This window comes from Puntigrus tetrazona, chromosome 11 (genome assembly GCF_018831695.1).
Source record: "Puntigrus tetrazona isolate hp1 chromosome 11, ASM1883169v1, whole genome shotgun sequence".
Classification (NCBI taxonomy): Eukaryota; Metazoa; Chordata; class Actinopteri; order Cypriniformes; family Cyprinidae; genus Puntigrus; species Puntigrus tetrazona.
Genome location: NC_056709.1, coordinates 11028511 through 11051566, shown reverse-complemented (window position 1 = coordinate 11051566; position 23056 = coordinate 11028511). Strand labels below are relative to the sequence as shown.

At 39.7% G+C, this 23056-nt stretch overlaps 3 protein-coding genes across 4 annotated transcripts in view; 1 reads left to right on the top strand and 2 right to left on the bottom strand.

The window, feature by feature from the left end:
* Positions 1 to 351: 351 nt before the first annotated feature.
* Positions 352 to 10706, bottom strand: LOC122353580 (NACHT, LRR and PYD domains-containing protein 12-like). Its single transcript, XM_043251386.1, has 9 exons — positions 10597 to 10706; positions 8854 to 8933; positions 8581 to 8756; positions 8445 to 8481; positions 6544 to 8365; positions 5882 to 6229; positions 3615 to 3737; positions 3374 to 3420; positions 352 to 2776 (listed from the first exon to the last, which is right to left on the bottom strand). Exons 2-9 carry the CDS (start codon positions 8930 to 8932, stop codon positions 2232 to 2234), a joined length of 3177 nt encoding a protein of 1058 aa, XP_043107321.1. The 5' UTR covers position 8933; positions 10597 to 10706; the 3' UTR covers positions 352 to 2231.
* On the bottom strand, positions 9347 to 13424 carry LOC122353582 (tripartite motif-containing protein 16-like). 2 transcript variants are annotated; one of them, XM_043251389.1, is made up of 5 exons: positions 13293 to 13424; positions 12312 to 12422; positions 12080 to 12141; positions 11366 to 11619; positions 9347 to 11166 (listed from the first exon to the last, which is right to left on the bottom strand). In XM_043251389.1, the coding sequence occupies exons 1-5, from the start codon at positions 13367 to 13369 to the stop codon at positions 11026 to 11028; spliced, it is 645 nt and encodes a 214-aa protein (XP_043107324.1). In that variant the 5' UTR covers positions 13370 to 13424; the 3' UTR covers positions 9347 to 11025. The 2 variants fall into 2 exon arrangements, with proteins under 2 accessions (XP_043107324.1, XP_043107323.1); XM_043251388.1 differs by having other exon boundaries at positions 9347 to 11619; positions 13293 to 13423.
* Positions 13425 to 16754: 3330 nt separating this feature from the next.
* The window catches only part of filip1l (filamin A interacting protein 1-like), a 37099-nt gene continuing 30797 nt past the window's right edge, over positions 16755 to 23056 (top strand). Inside the window, exons 1-2 of the mRNA XM_043252261.1 lie at positions 16755 to 16902; positions 21146 to 21212. The gene's annotated coding sequence lies outside the window, so the exon portion shown is untranslated. The remainder of the gene's footprint in view (positions 16903 to 21145; positions 21213 to 23056) is intronic.

Sequence of the window (23056 nt, the reverse complement as noted above, 5' to 3'; positions counted from 1 at the left end):
AAGGAGAAGATGTGGGGGTGGAGGAACAACTGGCCACTGATGACGTTGTGGATGGATCTGCAGCAGGAAGGGAACGATGAAGGACAGCAGAGGTGCCAAAGGCTTAGAAGAGAGAGGAGACCACCAAAGACGTTCATCTATGATTATCTTGGTACTCCGGCGTGCTATGGGATAGAGTATCAACATCCAGGAACGTCTCTGCCTTTCTAATATACAATACAGGACTTGAATCAGTGGGCTCCCCCAGGACAGTTTTATCAACCCCATATACACATAAAAGAATTATAGGCACATTAGAGAGGGTGGTTTAGTGGATGGAAAAGTGTCTTAAAAGGAAGATAGGAGACTATATGGTTCTCTAAACAGACCTTTATTGTAGAACTGTAGATATAGTTAACATGCAGTATGTACACCAATAAAAACTAGGGAGTGTAATGTCAGGACGACATTTATTTTTGAAGGGGAGAGTGTGGTGGTTGTTAAAAAAACCCCAAAGGTTTTTCTGTTTAATGTGTTTATTTCCCCTCATCAGGCGGTGAGGGTGCTACATGTGTTTAAAAATAAACCCACTCTGTGATGTAGAGAAGTCTGGGTGTGTGGATAAGTAATAACTTTTATGAAGAATATCTCTTTGGTTTTGAAACTTTAGGGATCTATACACTAACTGATTGCAAGAAAGGAAAACTTGAAATCGCATCATATGACCCCTTTAACTGAGATGTTTAGAAAAGGTTTTTTCACTCAAATCCATGTATCATTTACTATTTTTTTATTTTTTTTCTCTCCCAAAAAAAAAAAAAGCTTAATATGTTAATTCAAGGGTAGAAATATGAATTAACAGATTAAATATTTTACTTCTACACATGGGTGAGTATTATACCCCCCTTTTCTGATTCGATTCTGCTGATTGGTTCTTCTCGGTTGTATATATTCTTAATGGATTTATTGCAACTACATTTAATCTTTTTCTCATTAAATGAGCAGACAAATAAATAGCACAATTCTTTTTTAGGTGGAACACTACTTGGAAAATCTGAAAAAACATTTCTGCCAACGACCTACCATCAATAAGGACTGGTCTGAGGTCTGGTATCATTTGCTAGTTAAGTTAAGTTAATTACATCCTTCAACAACTCTAGGAATTACACAAACATCCTATATGTGGTCTTCAGTTCGGCCTTCAATACCATCATGTCTGACCTCCTCACCTCCATCCACCTCCATGCTGAAGATACTGAGCTCCAGATTTCTTTGTGGCCCGGTGAAACACACCAAATTGAGAAACTAACGGAATGTATAGATATTATATATATAAAAAAACTGGATAACAAGTAATTTCTTATTGCTAACACCTCTGTTTTCTCAGAAAGTAACACTGTAACACCTAACACTGTTTGGGAGGCAGACACCATTCTGTCACAGATGGAGTTTTGGTTCCTTGCTGGGTCTGGCTCTGGTTTGCTTAGTTGGGGACACTTTTTTGATTGCACAGATACTATTTAAACTAAACTGAGTTGGGCCACTCAGACATCTTGACATCTCTGACTTTAAAATTGAAATGCTTTTAACTGAATATTGAGCATTTAATCATGTCGTGTTATATTACTGATGCACTATACTCCTGTTTGATATTATAATGCGTTGACACAATCTGTACTGTTAAAATTGTAATAATTAATAAAGGTGACAGAGAAATTCAGATTCCTGGGAAACACAATGTCTCAGGACTTGAAGTATGACACTCACATAGATTCCATTGCTTCGATGGCCCAGCAGGTTGTTCTACCTTCATCAGCTGAGTAAGTTCAACCTGTCACAGGATCTGCTGAAACAGTTCTACTCAGCTATCATTGAGTCTGTCCTGTGTTCATTCATAATTGTCTGATTTGACCGCTTCCACCTACTCTGTGGCTACAGAAAAGTAGAATATGAACGCAGTGCATGTCTCTCTCAAGATTACTGATGAATTGGACTGCTGTTTTTCTTTCAGCGGTTTGAACTTATGATGGCACCCCTTCACCGTAGAGCAGTGCTGAAACACTGATGCCGAAACATTTCTCCAAATCTGATGAAGAAACACACTCATCCTAATTTTGGATCTGCAGTCACTCCGTTCTGGTTGAGATATGATGAATTATGAGAAGTTCAGTGTTCGTGATGAATGATGTCATTTGCTGCTTGTTTTTGTTGGTTACCAGCTGGTTGTTTCTGATCTCTCCAGATCTGAAAAATTAAGCACAAACTGTAGTCACATTTATAGTGACTTCACTGTTTGGCTCCTGAATCCTGAAGGCTGCGTAAAGCTCCTGATCCTCAGGAAAATCTGCATCAAACACATACAAGACTTTACGCTGTGGACTCAACATATAGAAGCAAACAGAACCAGCGTCCTGGTCCACAAGCACACCCAGTCGTCTGACGGACTCTGACAGAATTAATACAGTTTTATTGTTGTGACGAGCCACACATGAATTGTCTGACAAACATAAACTCCACGAGAACTTATTGTGTCCCAGACATACGGCGTCACTCGCTCCCTTCCTCTGCATTGCCTTACAGGCCACGCCCACATGCACCTCCTGTCCAATCACATCCACCGTAAAGAAGCGTCGTCCAATCAGAGGCTGGCGGCTCAGGACCTGGTTGCACTTGTCGAATCTCTCGTTATTATCAGGAAGCTGTTGTTTCTCTCTCCGACGAGTGACTTTAGTGTTGTTCTCGCTCAGATAGAGGTGTTCATTAACTGTCCGTGGGTCAAAGGTCAGTGCAATGAAATCTAAAACAAAGATTTATTACAAGACTTTAGCTTAAGTGTTCAATTCACATTTAGTTTTAGAGCACTTATGGTGTGTGTGTGTGTACACCAATTTAATTATTTATGCGGGTAATGCAAAGTCAATGCAAAGAAATGAACAAAAGTGAGTTACGCTGGATGACGCGATTGCCACAAGTGCATGGTATTTGCATAAATTGGGTCTTCCATGCAAGTTGGAAAAGTGTAAAATTAGCATGACGTATTTTTGCACAAGCCAGTCAGCGAAGAGCTTAGTGACACGCCCAGTTTTATCTTAAAATGCATGACAATGAGTGAGAGATTCACTCCACTTTTGGTGTGCACACACTATTATAGAGACACAATGCATATAATTTCAAAGAAAAATAATAATTGTATATTACAATTTTTACATAATAATCAAATGTCTACAATTAGTATTAGGAGCAACAATTGTTAAGCTGTTTCCAGTACATGCATGCGAGTAGAGGAGAAATTTTGAATGGAATATGGCAGTTCTACAAATATACTCATTAATGTACATTTTAACATGCAGTCTTGATTGACAAAACAAGCATCCATATGCATGTTTACACTCACATTTATCCAGGTCTGGGTGCTGACTGCATTCACCTTCAGTGGAAATACTAGTTAGGGAAGAGCAGAATCACTCCGTTATACAACATTAATGGATTGTCCCTTTTTTTAAAATGTGCAACACATATAATTAACAATTTGTAAATACTGTGTCTTATGCACGTTTGTCAAAATGTTTCTGAACAAATCTAAGTGAATGATCCAGTTCTGTTCTGTTCTGAACAGCAGAGAAAAGCTACTGTACCTCAGATTCTCTTCAATGTTTCCAAAATCATTATAGCGCAGGTCCAGCTCTCTCAGATATGGATGGTGCTTTAAAGTTAAATCCAGCTGTCGAACTACTCTTTTAATTTGGCAGCCTGAAAGCCTTTAATATACAAACATCAGCATATTATGTGTATCAGTATATTTTCTGTGTGTTTGGACTCTAAAGGTTCCTTTTTGGGAACTTGAATTGCGTCTGAAAAGCTAGGAGAATGCCTTCTGGTTGACCACACTCTGAATCTGCTGTAAAATCTGTCAATGGAAGGGCATGACGTCATAGGCGGGTGACGACAGAGACCAGGAAAGCATAAAGCCACGTGTGACAAAGCCAGCGTCAGCTTTCTATAATTCAGATCATGTTTTCTCTGTGTCTGTTTAAAATTCATGTCCTATGCGTCTTATTTATTGTTGTCTGTCCCATACAATTAAAGTTTGATATAACAAGCAAAAGACTAGGGCAAAAGGGCGAGGGTAGTTCACTTTGCGTGCGTTGTGCGATCTCTGTGCAAATGTTACATCACTGCCAGACACACGCTCTGTATGGCTTGCCTCGCAGGGATCACAGAGGGATCTGATAGTTGAGATTGAGATGATAATCTCTTTCTTCTTTCTGTCAGAGCCCTAAATTGCTCTGCCATGAGAAGTAAGGCAATGCCACGGGTTGAAGAGCCCTCCCTGTGGAAGGGCAGCACTCTTCTTCTGGACCTCGAAGCTGAAGCCAGATTTGTGATCTGCACTTATGGCTAAGAGGTCTAAGTACTGGCAGATTGAGGCACGTGACTTCTGAGGGCAGTCCCCTCTGGGGTAGAGTGGCATCAACCCCAGTCTTTGGTGCCTGTCTCTCCCCATTACCCTCAGTGCTGCACCCAACCTGGTCTGCTAAAAAAGATTTTGAGGTTGGGAAGCGTGCCACCCCCAAGGGGGTCTCATCAGCGGTCAGCTTGGGCTCTTCCTGGCAGCGGCCGCCACAGAGCAACTAGCTATCTAGTTGAGAACACACATGAGAAATCGTCATGTGTTGGTATTCATGGACCACACAGCGGTGGTTTCTTATCAACCAGGGGGGTCTGCATTCACGACCACCGGTTAAACTGGCACGCCAGATGCTCCTGTAGAATCAGGACACAAATTATTTTTGCTGAGAACAATACATATACCTGGCCACCTAAATATGGAAGTAGATGCCCTGTTGAGACAAGGGCAAAGGCCCGGGGAATGGAGATATGGACAACATTTTATCAGGCAGAGGTGGACCTCTTTGAGAGTCAACAAAATGCACAATGTCCCCTCTGGTTCTCTAGCTCCTCCAGCTGCCCTGGGTGTGGATGCTATGGTACGAGGTCTGCTGACTGCTCTCCGTGCAAGATTCCAGTCAGGAGGGATCACTCACAAGCAGAGGTGGAAAGTGTATGCCCTGAAGTGGAAGTTCTTCACCTTGTGGTGCAGAGTTTGCCAGCAAGACCCAGCTAACTGCCCAGTTGGTACAGTTCTGGATTATCTGATGGCTAGATTTTCTGCAGGGTTATCCCACTCCACATTGAAGATGCATGTTGCGGCATTATTGGCTTTCAACTCACAGTTCGATAGCAGGACTGTGGGTAAACACCCCCTAGTAATATTCTTCCTCCGCAGTGTGCTAAGGTTGAGAACGCCAAAACGATCTTGTGTCCCCACATGAGACCTGGCAGTGGCGCTAGAAGTTCTGGGCAGACCGCCTTTCAAGCCCATAGAGGAGATTTCTGATTGCCATCTCATTATTAAGACTGTGTTCTTACTTGTGATCACTTCTCTGAAGAGAGTAGGAGACCTCCAGGCCCTTTTAGTGGCCCCATCTTATCTAGACTTTGCGCTCTGTGGGTTACAATGCAAAGGTCCCTACTACTTCTGCACCACACCCCATCGTGCTACAGGCATTTCATCCTCCTCCCTTTTCCTGAAAAGAAATGTCTCCAGGTTATAAATATAACCATGATTCCTTGAGGGGATGAGACACTATGTCCCGTTGCCATACTTCCAGCATCTCTGACGCTGGCTTTGTCACACGTGCCTGTATGCTTTCCTGGTCTCTGACGTCACCCGCCTATGATGTCACACTCTTCCATTGATAGATTTTACAGCAGATTCAGAGCGTGGTCATGCAGAAGGCATTCTCATAGAGTTTCGGATGTAGTGTCTCGTTCCATGGTTATATTCATAAACTATGGTTATATTCATAAACTGAAAATGTTTGCGGTTAGTTTGACTTACTTCAGAACTTCAAGATGACATTTAGGACTCTGTAGTCCAGCTAAAAGTATTTCCACTCCTGGATCTTGTAAAAGATTGTCACTGAGGTCCAGGTCCTTCAGATTCACATTTGGTCCTAAAAGCACTTTACAGATCTGCTTCATGTCCTGACTCTGGAAGTTGTTGTGGCTGAGGTTCAGAATCTCAATCTTGCAGTTGAGATCACAGAGCGCTGTGGAAAGGTACTTCAGGGCAGACAGACCCAAACCATTGTGGCTCAGATCGAGATGAGTCAGATGAGAGTTTGGAGATGTCAGGTAACGTGCCAGGATCTCACAGTGCTGCTCGTTCAAGCTGCTTCCTTTGAGTCTGTCAGTATTGCATTGTTACAATTTTGCATTTTAACTGTTAAAATGTTGCAATTGTGCTTTAAATATTTTTTCAGTTTCAATCTCGCACTTAAGCTTAAAATGTACCTTTTAACTTAAAACTGTTACAATCTTGAATTTAAAATTAAAATTGTAATTTAAACTATTAACATTTTGCATTTAAAACTGAAAAAGAAAGCATTTAACTTGCAATTTTTGCATTAGAACTGTTCAAAGTTTGAATATAAACTGTTAAATTCAACCGAGAATATTTCATGCAACATACTGAAGACATTCCAGTATTAAAGTACTTACAGAGCCTTTCTGAAGCACGTGATGGCTGGAGAGAATCTCTGAAACCCATCTAAGCTGATGTTGTATTTCCTGAGGTCAAACTCATGGCATTTGGTATCTGACATCACAAACTGGAAAGCCAGAAGCGTGCACTGGAACGGTGTGAGGGGCTCTTTGCACTGTGAGCGTTCAAGCTCAGGCATTTCTTGCAAAAATGACCGGTTCTTGAGCTCCACCAGACAACGAACAAGACCGATGCATCTCTCAGGAGACAGACCTTTCCTCTTTAAAGACTTAATGTACATGGCCACCTTTCTGTGATCGTCTGAGCTATTTCTACAGGTTGGAGGCAGGAATCCTTCAAGTAGCTGTCTGCTGGAATCACAGGAAATCCCAAAGACAAAACAGTTAAAAAGGTCCAAGTGTCCATTTTTGCTGTTCAAGGCCTCATCAATCAGAATTTTGAGAAAACCACATAAATTAGACTTCTGTCTCTTTTTAGCTGTAATTAATTCCAGGGAGTCTTGTTTTCCTGAGAGATATTCCTGAAATGCAAACATTGCTGCAAAGAATTCCTGGACACTGAGATGGACAAAGCTGAAAAGTTTGGTCTCATAAAACAAGAATTTGATCTCTGAGACGCTGGTAATGACGCCAGGATACTGAGTTGCCTCATCAACGCTGAGATTGTGTTTCATTAAGTCTTCCTCTCCAAAGATGGCGTTCTGTTTCTTCAGCAGCCTGTATGCCAGCTCTGCCAGTTTCATAATCACTTCTTTATGCTGCATGAGAAGATGTTTCTGCGACAGCTCTAGTTTTTGCTTCTTGACAGCGACTTCTTGAGACGGATCTTTACCTTGATATTTCTTGTGGCTCAGTCCAGTCTGAATGAGCAGATAGTGGGTGTACATTTCTGTCAGATTTGAGGGCATTATTCTATCTTCATTTTGGTTTTCGATGATGTCTTTGAGAACCATGGATGAAATCCAACAAAACAGAGGTATGTGGCACAAGATCCACAGGCTCTTTTGAGACTTCAGGTGACGGATGACTTCTTTTCTTTGCTCTGGATCCTTAAACTGCTTGGTAAAGTACTCCTGCTTCTGCTCATCTGTGAATCCTCTGATCTGTGTGATGTTCCCATTTTTGAAGATCTCAGACTGAAGCTGTCCAGCGGCGACGGGTCGGCTGGTGATCCACACGTGTGCGGACGGGAGAAGTTTTCCTCGCAGAAGATTTACTAGAAGGACATCAACTGTGGCTTGTTTGGTCACATCCGACAAAAGGTCGTTCTGAAAGTTGATATCCTTTTTATATTCATCCAGACCATCTAAGATGAACAGAACTTTCTTATTACAGATCCATTCAGAGATCTCTCTAGCCTCCATAAACTCAGGGTTAAACACACAAATCAGCTCGAAAAGACTCTTTTCTCCTTTGACCAGGTTCAGTTCTCTGAATGGGAACAGAAACACAAACTCTAGATCTCGGTTTGATTCTCCGCTCACCCAGTCGAAGACAAACTTCTGGACGGTCAATGTTTTCCCAATTCCAGCAATTCCTTTCATCAAAACGGTCTTAATGTCTCTCTTCTCATCTGTGGGCAGCTGAAGGATTTGATTGTAGTTGATGATCGTCAGGGCTGATGTGTTTAAATCCTGTGTCGTCTCCATCTGCCAGATCTCATGTTCTTTATTGATGGGGTCCGACTCGTCATTGATGATGAACAGTTGCGTGTAGATCTTGTTCAGACAGACAGACTTTGGTGCAATTCCTTGCAAAATCCACTTGGAGTTATGCATCATTCTTGATCTCATCTTAATCTTTATGTTCTGAAGAACTTCTAAACATTAGGGACAAAGTTGGAAAGCCATATTATCGATAAAGTCATATTATGAACAATGTTCCACAACTATTCTTACCGTTTTTGTTCACAAAAGTAGTGCGAGACACCTGCGACTGAAAAAAAACAAATGCACATACATAAACATTATATACCATACACGTACTCCACCGTATCTTAAATGATCTTGTATTACGGTATGATCAGACACTCACCACATGTAGGTTCATGTTCACATCACCAGTTACGCTGGTTCCTACCAAGTTTGGAGAAAGTGCTGTACAATCTTTCTTTTGGTCCATTGTGAAGTTATAGTGCATATTTGGATTATGAATCTGTTGCCCATGTTTTCGAAATATGCTTCCACAATGTGTTTGAATGCTGTCACCATCTGTTTCAAAAATGAATAATAAATCACAACAGTATAAACACTATTGAGGATTAAAAACATATTGTCTAATAACAAAATAAAATAAATGCTTTCCTACTTTTGATATGCATCTTTTTCGGTGACTTTCTCCCCCCATTTTCATAGTCTTCCCAATCGTCCTCCATTCGCTTTGCCATTCTGCCGTGTTAAGAAAAGAAAACCAGCTAGAATTAATGTTCAGTTCATGTTTATTTGTACATCACTTCTGTTATCATTTCAAAAGTCACTCAGCTCCTGATTCAATCTACTGCCATCTGGGCAAAGATATCGTTTCCCTCTTACGATACATTTTTCCTTTATTGTATTCTTATATACTAAGATTGATAAATATTAGTAAAGCACCATGAAAGCAGTTGGTCTGGCATCTTATTTTCCATGTTTTTTATATTATGTTGAAGCGTTAGGGTTATGTCTTTTGTGTCGTTTGTTGGTTTAATGAAAAGCGTATTGATGATGCAAAACAAATCAAAAGTTACCTACCTAATACAAAATCATTAATAAGTCCTAATAAACAGGAGTTTGCCTACTGTGAGGAACGAGGAGACATAGAATATTTTAAATAACAGACTTTAATGAAAAATCCAAAGGAGGGGTAAAACAGAGCAGGAACACACACACACACACACACACACACACACACACACACACACACACACACACACACACACAGGCCAACCAAAAAAAGACGTTTAACACAGGACACTAGACACAGAAAAACACTAGGCTTAAATAACCGGACTAAACACAGGTGTAACTAAATGGGAACGGTAAAGGAAAACCAAATATTTAAATAAAATACAGGAGAAACTGGGTCACGAGGAACACATTCAGAGAAAAACACAACAACACAGGACTGACAATCTTGCATTAAATAAAAAATTCTCTAATCTGACCCGCCAGTTACATAGCAGTCAAATTTTTTTTTTTTTAATATTTGACAAATTATTTCTAACATCATTTGTTTTGTGTCAAACAGAAAGGCTGTGGCTGAATGAAGTATCTAGTGTTTGAACACTGTTCGTGTGAGCCAGTTCACCACCTCAATCTCTGCCTGAGCCGCAAGTTTATTATTAACGTCTAGTGCATTTAGTGATTTTTACTAAATATTTGTGGAAAGATGATTACAGCACTGTACTTGCGCCGTCTTCCGCTTCTCTCTTAGACACACACTCACACGCTTCCCCTCGGGGGAATCCCCGCCGCCATTTTAAAGAGCGCCCCACACTTCTTAAAGTTCGGAGGTCTCTAATATACACATCAGGAGCTCCGTATCCCACAATACAGCACTACTGAGGCGTGACAGAACATACCCAATCCCATAAAACTAAACACAGCCTAGATTAGTAAGCAGACGCATGTGTAAAAACAAACACATCAGTTTTGCAACAAAGGAGCTTAACTCTTGCAATTACACATCAGTTTTATCATTTACATTTTTATTATTATTATTATTTAAATGATTTGGCTAATTCAGTCTACTTTAAAAACACATACAAGTCAAAACAAAGACCGTTCACTTGTTTCAGTTTTGCCTCTTAGTTTTATTTGCAAAAATACTGAACTACTACAAAAAGACTTTGTATGCAAAATAAAGACTACCAGATTTATTAATAATTCAGTATTTTACAATAGCACACCTTGTTTTAAATGCATTAAAAGGTTGTATTTTGGCGGTACCGTGACATCACATGCCTGCTTGTATCCTCACTCTTTAGTGTACACTAAACAAAAATCGGTGCTCTCTTTCCAAACAGTCCATAATCAGAAATGTTACATTCTATTGAGGTTATATTAATGGTACCTGTTGAAGATCACTCTGTAATAAAGAGCTCTGCAGTGTGTGTTTGTAACCGTGCTGAAGAATCAAACTTCCTGTAATTACAAGGAACAGCTAGCGATGTGACACAGCCGAGACGTCGCAGATTGTTTCATGTGGCAAGCCACGTTAGCATTAAAGCTAATTTTTTAATGTACCATACTAGTATAACTAAAAGTCAGGTAAAGTGGAAGAACTCGGTCTGCACTTACCCCCGTGTCGTTCCACACCCATAAAAGCTTTATTTATGTTCGGAACGAAACAATGGGGCTTTCTGCAAATTATAGTTTTACATAGGTTAAAGAAATAGAAATATACACAACTTAAGACAAACCCTGATCTTTGGTCACTCGGTTCTGGTTGAGATCTGCTGGACTATCAGAGGTTCAGTGTTCATGATTGCTGCTTGTTTTGCTAAATCTCTGTTTGGTTCTGAAGAGTCAATCTCAAACCGTAACTGTAGACACATTTGTAGTGATTCCTGCCCGAGAAGGACTTCACTGTTTGGCTCCTGAATCCTGAAGGCTGCATAAAGCTCCTGATCCTCAGGAAAATCTGCATCAAACACATACAAGACTTTACGCTGTGGACTCAACATATAGAAGCAAACAGAACCAGCGTCCTGGTCCACAAGCACACCCAGTCGTCTGACGGACTCTGACAGAATTAATACAGTTTTATTGTTGTGACGAGCCACACATGAATTGTCTGACAAACATAAACTCCACGAGAACTTATTGTGTCCCAGACATACGGCGTCACTCGCTCCCTTCCTCTGCATTGCCTTACAGGCCACGCCCACATGCACCTCCTGTCCAATCACATCCACCGTAAAGAAGCGTCGTCCAATCAGAGGCTGGCGGCTCAGGACCTGGTTGCACTTGTCGAATCTCTCGTTATTATCAGGAAGCTGTTGTTTCTCTCTCCGACGAGTGACTTTAGTGTTGTTCTCGCTCAGATAGAGGTGTTCATTAACTGTCCGTGGGTCAAAGGTCAGTGCTACGACATCTGAAAAAAAAATGTTCAATTCAAATTAATTTGTTTTAACACTATATACACAATAGATATTTCAAAGCAGCTTCACAGAAGGTGAATGTCTTTACATTTATCAAACATCTATAATTACAATGTCTATTATTATTATTATTATTATTAGCAACGTCTCCAGGTTATGTATGTAACCATGGTTCCTAGCGGGGACGAGACGGTGTGTTAACATGCTTTAGGAACACCTCCAGCTGTCTTTAGTACTTCTATGTGAATAGAGGACACATTTTAGACGGAATATAGCAGTTTGATCATTTTTGATAAATATAACGCTGGCAGGACTTTTTGAGTTTGTTATAGAAACATATATTTGCACTGCTACGAATCAGTCGAGTAAAATAGAAAGAGGGCTTTTCATAGGCATTTTTACATCTAATCTTGACGTTGATTTAAAAGAGTCTATATGCATGTTTAAACTCACATTTATCAAGACCTGGTTGGTGACCGCATTCTCCTCCAGTGAAAACACGATGTAGAGAAGAGCTTTAATAACAGAAGCACACTGTTATTTAATGACATTTTAAAACAAATGGAGAACCCAGAACATAAAAACATCAACCTTTCATAGACTGACACAACAGCAGACAAGGTACAGTACCTCCGTGAGAGATCTGTGATATTCTTATCTTAACAGCAGAGAAAAGCTACTGTACCTCAGGATCTCCTCTTCAATGTTTCCAAGATCATTATAGCGCAGATATGAACCGTCCTTCATACACGACACCAGCTGATAAACTCCGTCTCTAATCTGACAGCCTGAAAGCCTACAATGAAAAAAACACATCAGCATATTCCAGCAAATTATCCTCTTTATCCGTTTGTTTGGACTTGGTTGTGGTTTTGTTGGTTTGCAATAAAATAAAATAAAATATCATTTAAACTGATTCACAAATGTTATCTACTAAGAGCTTTCTTAAGAAATATAAGTCTGATATTGAAGAGAATTGCAGTTTTTGTGATTCGTCTGAAGACTTCATTCATTTATTTCGTCTGGGCATCTACACAAACATTTTGGTCAGATTTTCTATTTTTTGCGAGCGACTTTTACTTTTGGTTTAAAGATGCTTTCTTCGGAAAGCATGACTATTTAAAAGAAATACAGGAAAATATTACACAATTTGTTTTCTGTTAGCAACATTTCATATTCATAAAAGTCTCTAAACCTCTGTTTTCTTTATTTAAAGTTGATTTGGACAAATATATGGAAACTATAAAGGACTCTATTAATATGAAAGCCATGAAAACAATATCCCTGTATCATTCTTTGTGTCTGAAGATAACATTTATTGTTTTATGTTTTTCTGAAATCTGAATGTTTATTCTATTGTTAGTAGTATTATTACTTTATGTATAATTGTATCCATGCTATATTGTTTGTACTCTTCGATATAATAATAATAATAATAATAAAACCTGCAAGCTTTTGCTCGATTACGAGGTTAAACTGAATCTAAATCTGGAGAATGATTCAGTAAGTCACTGTCCAAACACTACAAGCACCAGATCATCATATCAGACATTAATTATGGCTGAATATAGCGCTAGTGTAACCGAAGAAATACCTCAGAACACACAGAACACGCTGTTAAAACGCTTTTCGTGTTCGTGTGTTATATCGTAATCGTGACAGCTACCTGTTGAAGCGCGTGAGGAGATCTTTCTGTGATAAAAAGCGTGTCTTCTCCACATCTTTAACGATCATCATCTTCATCGCGCTTCTTTTTCCCGCGCCTACAGCAGAGGGCGGGGCCTGTTTGTACTTCCGGGTTTCAGCTCTCTGATGATTCCTGATATCATGCTTATTTTATTCCTTTACGATTTTGTTTTTCGGATCAGAATGTAATATTTGACGGGGTTTATGGCTTTATTGATTTATTATGATGTTAGATTGGATAACCTATTTATATTATATGGCATTGTAACGAACTATATGTAAATAATATAATAAAATCAATATAAATTAAAAAATAAAATAAAGTAAAACTCGTAGTTTTATCATTATATTCTTTGCTGGGAAGCATCTTAAGTGTACTAAAACTACAAAACACAATAAAAACGACAAGTGTTTTCTTCAGTGACCAGCAGATGGAGACACGTGACTGTCGTCCACTCAGAACAACGAGCACGTGTTTAATAAACAGACAAGAATTAATATTAATATATGTCTTAATTAATATTAATTTCTACGTCTGTTAACAAAAAAAAACTATAAAAACGTCTAGAATTTGTGCTATGTTTAAGATTTCTCTTTAATCTGCTATATCTTTAAACATATACCCTTTTTGTACTTTTATTTTTGTATTTATCTTCGAACATTTAATGATTTTCATTATATAATAATAATAAATTATGTAAGATACTTTATATATATGTATTGTTCTGTCTGTTTTATTTGTTTTAATATATATATATATATATATATATATATATATATATATATATATATATATATATATATATATATATATATATATATATATATATATATATATGTATATGTGTATATATATGTATGTGTGTGTGTGTGTGTATGTATCAGTTAGCCAAATAGTACAATTTTTATTAAACTTAAAGTTAAAGTGAATGAAAATAAGCTAAAAAAGCTAAAAGTCCCACTGAAGATCAGGCCGGTTTAAAACAAGGCTAAATTAGATCAGATGAAGCAGAGACCCCGAACCTGTTGACCTCTGACCCCTGAGAACATCAGCGTGGAAAGACCGACGCAAACACACACTTACATTCACGCTTTACACTTCATTACGGACTCACACACCTGCTTCAAACAACAGTCGCATTTCACTGAACGATCTAGCCGAGGGAGGACTGTCAGGACTCGTCCGGAGCCGAGTAAAGACGGGATAATTTTAGTCGGATGTTTTCGTCCCCTCAGGTGCAGCGGCTCCTGAATTAGACCACGGACGCAAATAGAAGAGAGCCTCCTAGAAACGAGAGCTGGAAAGTTCTGGGGCTGAGCATGAGGAGGAAAAACCCCGAGCGACGGATGTGATTCACGGAGAGGCTCGGATGAGTGATCTGGGGTCAGGGATGCAGGGAATGCTCTGGAGCCGGTTATCTTTAGCAGCGCTCGGGTGTTATGTGCTCCATGAAGAGAATCAGCGGCTCTCCACATTACTCCAGACCTTCTAAATATTTACTAAAAGTTCAGCTGGTCTGTGACCCTGGAGAACAAAACCATCACCTGAAAGAGCTTCCTTGATGCGCAGAGAGAAAGCGATGCTTTGTTGGGATCGGACGATATTAGAAAATCTGGGAGAAACAAAAAAAAATCGAAATACTGAGAAAATCGACAAACTGACGTTTTTAGCAATGCATTTTACTAATCCAAAAAAAAAATGTTTTCATATATTTATGGTGGGAAATTTGCAATATGCTCTTTAAGATTTCAGTGATCTAATGTATAATAATGTAACACATTCTATTAATTATTAATCATACTCATATAAACTCGTTATTAATGAGAACGACACAATAGTAATAGTTAATAATAATTATGTTCAACTCAGATTGTAACTTAATATTTCAGTAATCATATTAGATGTAATTAATATTGTTAATAAGAATTAGAAAACAACAGCAACAACATAATATAATTAATTCAGACGTTAACTTACTATTAGTATAATTTAATAACATAATATTAAGAAAAATGACACAGTATAACTAGAATTATTATTTATTGTTACTTTTGTAATAAATGAAGAATAATATGATTATTTGTGTAGTCTTGTTTATTTAAAATGTACATTTTATTAGTTAACTGTGGTGATGATGTCATTTCCTGTGGGCTTTCAGCGGGCGGTTCTGTGAGAAGGACGGCAGGTGTGATTGACAGCGTCTCCATGGAAACGGCTTGTAAATAAGATTTAAAGTGGACATTTGACCAAACGACAACTGTGTGTTTTATGAGGCCTGAAACACACACACACACACACACACACACACACAGAAACGCAGCGCTCAGACACACGGTGTGTGTTATTCTGACACACAGCTGACAGGTAAAGTTCTCTCTAGTTCTTCTAGTAACATTAATAGAGCGTTTATTCAGTCGTACACGTCTCTATTAACATTCTCAGATCATGACAGCTCTGGGAAGACGTTACCATGGTGATGGATATGATGCTGTGTGTGTGTGTGAGTCTGTATCTGTGTGTGTGTGCATGTCTGTGTGTGTGTGTGTGTGTGTGTGTGTGTGTGTGTGTGTGTGTGTGTGTGTGTGTGTGTGTGTGTGTGTGTGTGTGTGTGTGTGTGTGTGTGAGTGTGTGTGTGTGTGTGTGTGTGTGTGTGTGTGTGAGTGTGTGCGTGAGTGTTTGTGTGTGTGTCTGTGTGTTTATGTGTTTGTGTGTGTGAGAGAGTGTGTATTATATTTAGCTGTAGCTCTATGTTCTGTATCTCCTCCCACTGCAGCCTCCACCGTCTCTCTCTCTCTCTCTCTCTCTCTCTCTCTCTCTCTCTCTCTCTCTCTCTCTCTCTCTCTCTCTCTCTCTGTCTCTCTCTCTCTCTCTCTCTCTCTCTCTCTCTCTGTCTCTCTCTCTCTCTCTCTCTCTCTCTCTCTCTCTCTCTCTCTGTCTCTCTCTCTGTCTCTCTCTCTCTCTCTCTCTCTCTCTCTCTCTGTCTCTCTCTCTCTCTCTCTCTCTCTCTCTCTCTCTCTCTCTCTCTCTCTCTCTCTCTCTCTCTCTCTCTCTCTCTCTCTCTCTCTCTCTCTCTCTGTCTCTCTCTCTCTCTCTCTCTCTCTCTCTCTCTCTCTCTCTCTCTCTCTCTCTCTCTCTCTCTCTCTCTCTCTCTCTCTCTCTCTCTCTCTCTCTCTCTCTCTCTCTCTCTCTCTCTCTCTCTCTCTCTCTCTCTCTCTCTCTCTCTCTCTCTCTCTCTCTCTCTCTCTCTCTCTCTCTCTCTCTCTCTCTCTCTCTCTCTCTCTCTCTCTCTCTCTCTCTCTGTCTCTCTCTCTCTCTCTCTCTCTCTCTCTCTCTCTCTCTCTCTCTCTCTCTCTCTCTCTCTCTCTCTCTCTCTCTCTCTCTCTCTCTCTCTCTCTCTCTCTCTCTCTCTCTCTCTCTCTGTCTCTCTCTCTCTCTCTCTCTCTCTCTCTCTCTCTCTCTCTCTCTCTCTCTCTCTCTCTCTCTCGTTCTCTCTGTCTGTCTGTCACTCGCTCTGAATCTGTGAATGTGACTGGATCACAGCAGTCGCTCAGGAAGAGAAGAGAAGCAGCGTGAGATCAGAGGAGTTGAGGTGAGATGCTTTACATGCTGGGATCTGTGTGTGTGTGTGTGTGTGTGTGTGTGTTCTGCACGGATGGATGTGTGCTTCTGAAGCTAACACACGCTGCAGACGGTGTGTCTCTCTGTGTTTGAAATCATGATGAAGGACGTGGTATCTGATCAGATGTGTGTGTGTGTGTGTGTGTGTGTGTGTGTGTGTGTCACACACACCGGCTCAGCTGCAGAATATCAGGCTGTAATACTTCCTAGACTGAAATAATGCTATTTCAGAAAATATTTGCCTGAATTTGTGCTGTTTTTGATAAAGTTTGCATTGATTCAAGGATTTTTTTCAGCTTATCTATAAAACCTATAAAATATACTTGAATTAACGTGATTAGTCACAAAGAATTATAGCACAATAAACAGAAAGATTTCTATTTAGTTTTTATTTCTGTAAATATTTGCCTCTTCTCACATTGAGCAGGAGATTTTGTGCATAGTTACAATTAAATGTTTTATTTTTTTTGGTAAATTGACAATGCAATATTTATGATTTGATGTACTAAAATAACAAAAAATAAACAATAATAAAAACATCTGCAAACAACAAAAAACGATGAAAAATGGCCAAAAAGGTCAACATTTTTAACAAAAATGAACATGTAGGAAAATATAAACATTGGTGGTTGGGTTTAAAATTGAAAATTAAAAAAAAAATTTCCAATATTAACAAAAACTACAATAATATAGTTCTGAGAACAGAATACCAGGGGAATCGTCTCACTGAGCTGAATAAAGACTGCTTTACAGCTCAGTTTCTTTTAGATTATAGATCGGTTAGTTTCTTTGGTTTCTTCTCGTCACACGGGTTCTGAAGCTGACTCTCAAACAGCAGAAACCAGACCTCTCTGTAACACACACATCTATCAGGAATGAATATGATGGAAGAGTTGAGACGTGTTTGTGATCTTTCGAATGCTGTATTTTGCGCTCAGGTCCTGGGTGAGTGTGTAACGTGTGAAAGTGCTTCAGAAAGCCGTTTTGTTGTGGATTCTGCTGCTCGCGGACAGAAGCTCTGCTCGGATCAGGGCTCGGGTTTCAAGCTTTCACCGGCCGGCTCTGAGACACCGATACGCTTTGGCCGAGATCCCGTCATTCCCACCATGTGCCTCTGAGATCCACAAACAAGCTCAGACTCACTGAATGTGCTCCAGAGCGACCGCATGCATTCACACCAAACCTGAGAAATGTGTTTCATCGATTTCTCTTTTCAGGAGATTAGGACACATGCTTGTTCAAAAACCGTTCTGTTTGGCTTCATGCATATGCTTTATTTATTAAGATTAAGAGTTGTTCCAGGACGGCTTTCTGAGACAGCGTCACGGCGAGAACCCAGAATGGTCTTTTTTTGGTGGCTGTGCTTCAAAATTATATTTAATTCAAGTCAAGTCTGACAGTAATCAAAAAATCAATCGGTTTCGTGATTGTGAAATACTAGGTCTGTAACCGATTACGTTTGTCAAGTAATCTGATTCACACTCGTGTTAAATCCCAAGCGACAGGCGAGCGCTCGTAATCTACTGAGATCCAGGCGCAGTCTGTCAGAGATCAGACCTTCTGCTGTGAAAAGCTGAGCAGATCTGACATGAGAAGTGTGTTTGAGGTGGATCAGGGTTACAGATTATCAGTGCCTCGACCCGCTCGGGTGTTCGAGTGAAGAGAAGGACCTGACTGAAAACATCTTTAGGCTTAAAGAATGAGACTCAAACCTGATGGAGACCTGCACAGCTGTTGTTTAAAACCTTGATATTGTGCAAAAAAATTCTAAATATGATGTAAAATGCATCATAAACCTTTCATGATTCTAACCATTGACTAAATGCACGTGAAAGCAGATTGTAGTTTGTACTTTGATTGCAGTTAAAAATGCTTTTTTGATGATCAGGTTTAGTTCTAACTCCAGTCAGTAGTTTATTTGACTTTAGTTTAGTTAATGTTTAAGTAATTTTTTGAAAAGGTTTTGGTTGAAAAGTAACCCTGGCTCCAGTGGTGAGTGAAAGCATAAAGGCTTTATCACATTTCATGATCAATTTCAACTTTCAATGACTTTAATTTGTTCAAATGTGTATCCAGTTGATTTTCTGCAGTCGTTTGGATTGGTCTGTGCCACTTCACGATGGCTGGATTTGTGAAATGGTGGTCAGATGGGGTTTTATCAGCTAAAGCGTGATTGACGGGACTGGGGAAATGGAGCAGATGTCGTTGATTAGTGTTTGGACACCTTCAGGCCGGATTAAACACGTCAGACACGCATCTTAATAACAGCGCTGCACAGATCCACGCTGCTGGAGCTCGGTGTGTGACGTGAAGCCTGGGATAAATCCTGCTGTTTTACACAAACTCCATCAGCTTGGCTCATCTGTCATTCCTCTACAGACATCTGAGCTTTCATTACGTGTTCTTCAGCGTATCGACAAACAGAGCATCATAATATACCAGGGCTGACTGTAATGGTGAAATATAATTATTTAATTATCTGTGTCGTAATCAGTTGTGGGACGTGGATATCTAGGGCTTAACCCAGTGACATTAATGTCTGTATTGGGCTGGAAACCAAGACAAAAAGAATTCATTCTTGCAGTGAATTGATAATAAAATGCTTTACGATGATGGTTCGATTACAGCTTTTACAAATCTTTACTTATTCTATTTAAAGTCTGTGAGTCTTTCTCATTTGCATAGCAACACCCTAGCAACCACCAGTACACCCTAGCAACTTCATAGCAACACTGTAGCAACCACTAGTGCACCCTAGCAACTTCATAGCAACACCGTAGCAACCACCAGTACACCCTAGCAACTTCATAGCAAAGCCCAAGCAACCACCAGTACACCCTAACAACTTTATAGCAACACCGTAGCAACCACCAGTACACCATAACAACTTCTTAGCAACGCCCCAGCAACCACCAGTACACCCTAGCAACTTTTTAGCAACGCCCTAGCAACCACCAGTACACCCTAGCAACTTCATAGCAACGCCCTAGCAACCACCAGCTACTTACTCAAATTTACACCTACATCTTAAAAGTCTTTAAGCTTTTTTGTGCTTGGGTGTTGCTTTGACAATTGTATCTACTGACGTTTTACTTCTGTACTGAAATAAAAACAACAAAATGACTAAAAGTAAAAGTTTGAACTACAGGTGGAAAATAATAATACTAAAATGACTTCAAATGAAGGGTTAGATACTAATCTGGATATGGTGAGAGGGTATCTATGGTAACGGCGTGTTTGGTGGGCAGGGCTTGACACTGTTTGGTGCGGTTGTCTCGGCAACAGCAGCAGTGTTAGTCTGATGTTGGTCAGATGTTGGTCAGGGACTCAGGCAGCGCTCCGTTTTAGATCAGGGATCAGTTTCCAGCGCTCTGAGAAAAAGACTCTATTTATATCGGTCAGAAGAGCAAGCATCTCACACATTGATTAGCTGAGGCTTATTCTGGATAATGAGATTTCTGCAGCATGTGTTCTCTTCTTCTTACCGCTGCTTTTCTGAAGAACTAGAGAACTATAACTATGACTATCTACTATAACTATAACAATGACGTATGACGTAACTTTAATAAGTAAAATGATATAGATAACTATATATAAACCTAACTGTAAGTAATGTGAATTATAGAAATAATGTTAATGTTAACCGTAATGACAGCTGGCAATAACTAAATGACTATAATAACAACAAACTACAGCATCATTAACTATCATTAACTGTAATTAACCAATAACCATAATAACTATGTATGATCGTAAGAACTATTACGATATCTATAACGGTAATGATAACTATATCCACAACTGTAGCATAACTATCACAATGACTGTATATTGATAACTATCATCTTAACTTAACGCAGCTCCACGTGATTCAGCAGATTCCACTATACAGAGAAAAAAACGCTATTTCTGTGACTGAAGAAAGAAAGACGTGAACGCCGTGAGTGAATTAGCAGTGAAGTGCTTTCAGAGCGTGTTTGAGCGTCTCATTGAAATGCCTCCTCATCAGCGAGTCTTACGCTGTGAGTTTCTGGATATATTTGTCCGCTCAGATCGGGCTCTGACCGTGTGCCGATCATAATTTCCTTTGTTAGCGGCCGCTCTCCGGGGATCAGAGGCCTAAATCTGACCAGCGGGGTTCGGCCTCGTTCCTCTCCGGCATTCGTCAGATGACAGCAGCAATTATCAAGCTATTTTCTGTCTTTGTCCCGCAGCTGCGTGACGCACGAGGACCTGCAGGAGCACAGGGTCCAGCCGTCCATGACCTGCACGACCCCCGAGGTGAGTCTGACCAGCATCCCACAATGCACTGCACCCACCTGACCTCCATTTCCAGCCAAAGGCCCACTCTGGGAAGCAGAAAGGAAGAACATTAAAAACATTATCTGAATACTCCATCTGCCATCAGTGTTTCAACATACTGCTAGGAAGCTTAGAGAATAACTATGACGATGTAGAGAATGATAATACAACTATGACAAAACTACTGAAAGCTATAATGATAACTATAACATAATGCTAACAATAATTTAAACTATGATAACTAGAACAAGCTTTTTAAAGGGGTCACATGATATTGCTAAAAAGAACATTATTTTGTGTATCTGGTATTGTGTTTATGTGTAACGTGTAAGCACATTATTTTCCACTTACTGTACATTATTGTTTCTTCTCTAAGCCCCGCCTCCTGAAACGAGTCGATTTGTCCAAAGCTCATCGTTCTAGAATAGTGAGTTGTGCTCTGATTGGCCAGCTGTGTTGTGCTGTGATTGGCCGATTACATCAAGCGTTTGGAGATGTCACACCTCTGATCATAACGAAGCTACGACACAAAAACAATAAAAGACATTATAAACGAGGCATTTGTTGCGTCCAGTGGATCCATAATTACTGATTAGAATGACTTTCTTGCGTCGCTCCTCGTAAACATAACACACATCTGCATTCGTGATCGGAGGAAGGACAAACAACAAACACTACACTGATCAAAACTCACGTTTGAATAGTAAGTATCGGGTTCTTTTAATAAAAACGTAACTTAAAGGTTGTGAGTCAGAAGCTCCAGACTGTTCTTGCAGAGAATCATAGTCATAGATTCAGGAATCAGTCTGAAAACACTCTAATAACTGTTCTGAACTGATTTCTAGTCGTATCCTCTTTTGGAAACACAAAGACAGTAGTTTTAGTTTCACAGCGTCTCCAGAACATGGCGCCCGCAGCAACACTACAGACAGAAGAATAGCTCCGCCTACTTTCTTTGTGGTGTGTGTTTAAAAATAAACCCACTCTGAAAAGTCTGGCCGTGTCGAAACTTTAGTCTTATCTATGCACTAACAGCTTATAACCCTCCAAAGAGAAAAGAAAACTGAATTCGCATCATGTGACCCCTTCAATGAAACTATATTGACAAAGATAATGTTAGCAATAATGATACCGATAATAGTTACAATAACTATAACAATACGATAACTACAACAATAACTACAGCTTTAGCCACGCTGTCACTTTAAATGAGAAAAGTCCGAGCTCTGATTGGTTGATTTAGCGTTCATCAGCTGAAACCATTCAATCTGATTCCAGTGATATTTTCCGTGACGTCTCTGTCATTATTTAGTTTAAGAATCATTTTTTATTCTTGCCGTCTCTGAACAGGTCAGTTTAACACTAATATCAGCGGGTGTTTTAGGAGATGAAGTATGATCATATGCAGATGCTCTTGAGATCAATAAACGTCAGCGTCTGTCAGGATCCCCTTCACGACCCACCGATCAGACACAGATCAAGTTTCCCAGCAGCTGGTCAAAAAGCAGCCATCTGTGTCTGTGCTAAACAAACCCACCAGCAGATCACTTTCAGCAGTGAGCGTGTAAAAAAAGAAGGTTTTTTCTAAATAAGATATTGTTTAAAAGCATGATGTTAACGTTAACAATAATAATACCTGCACCACGACATCATTTACATCTGGAGCTGAATATTACCCATCTGGATATTACTGAATATGAATATATTCAATGCAGTTAGATATCCATGTATATAATATCTAGCTCCTACAAATGATGTATGTATAAAACATTTTTAGACCATGTTTATCCATCCTAAACCCATCAAAACATGTATGTATTTAC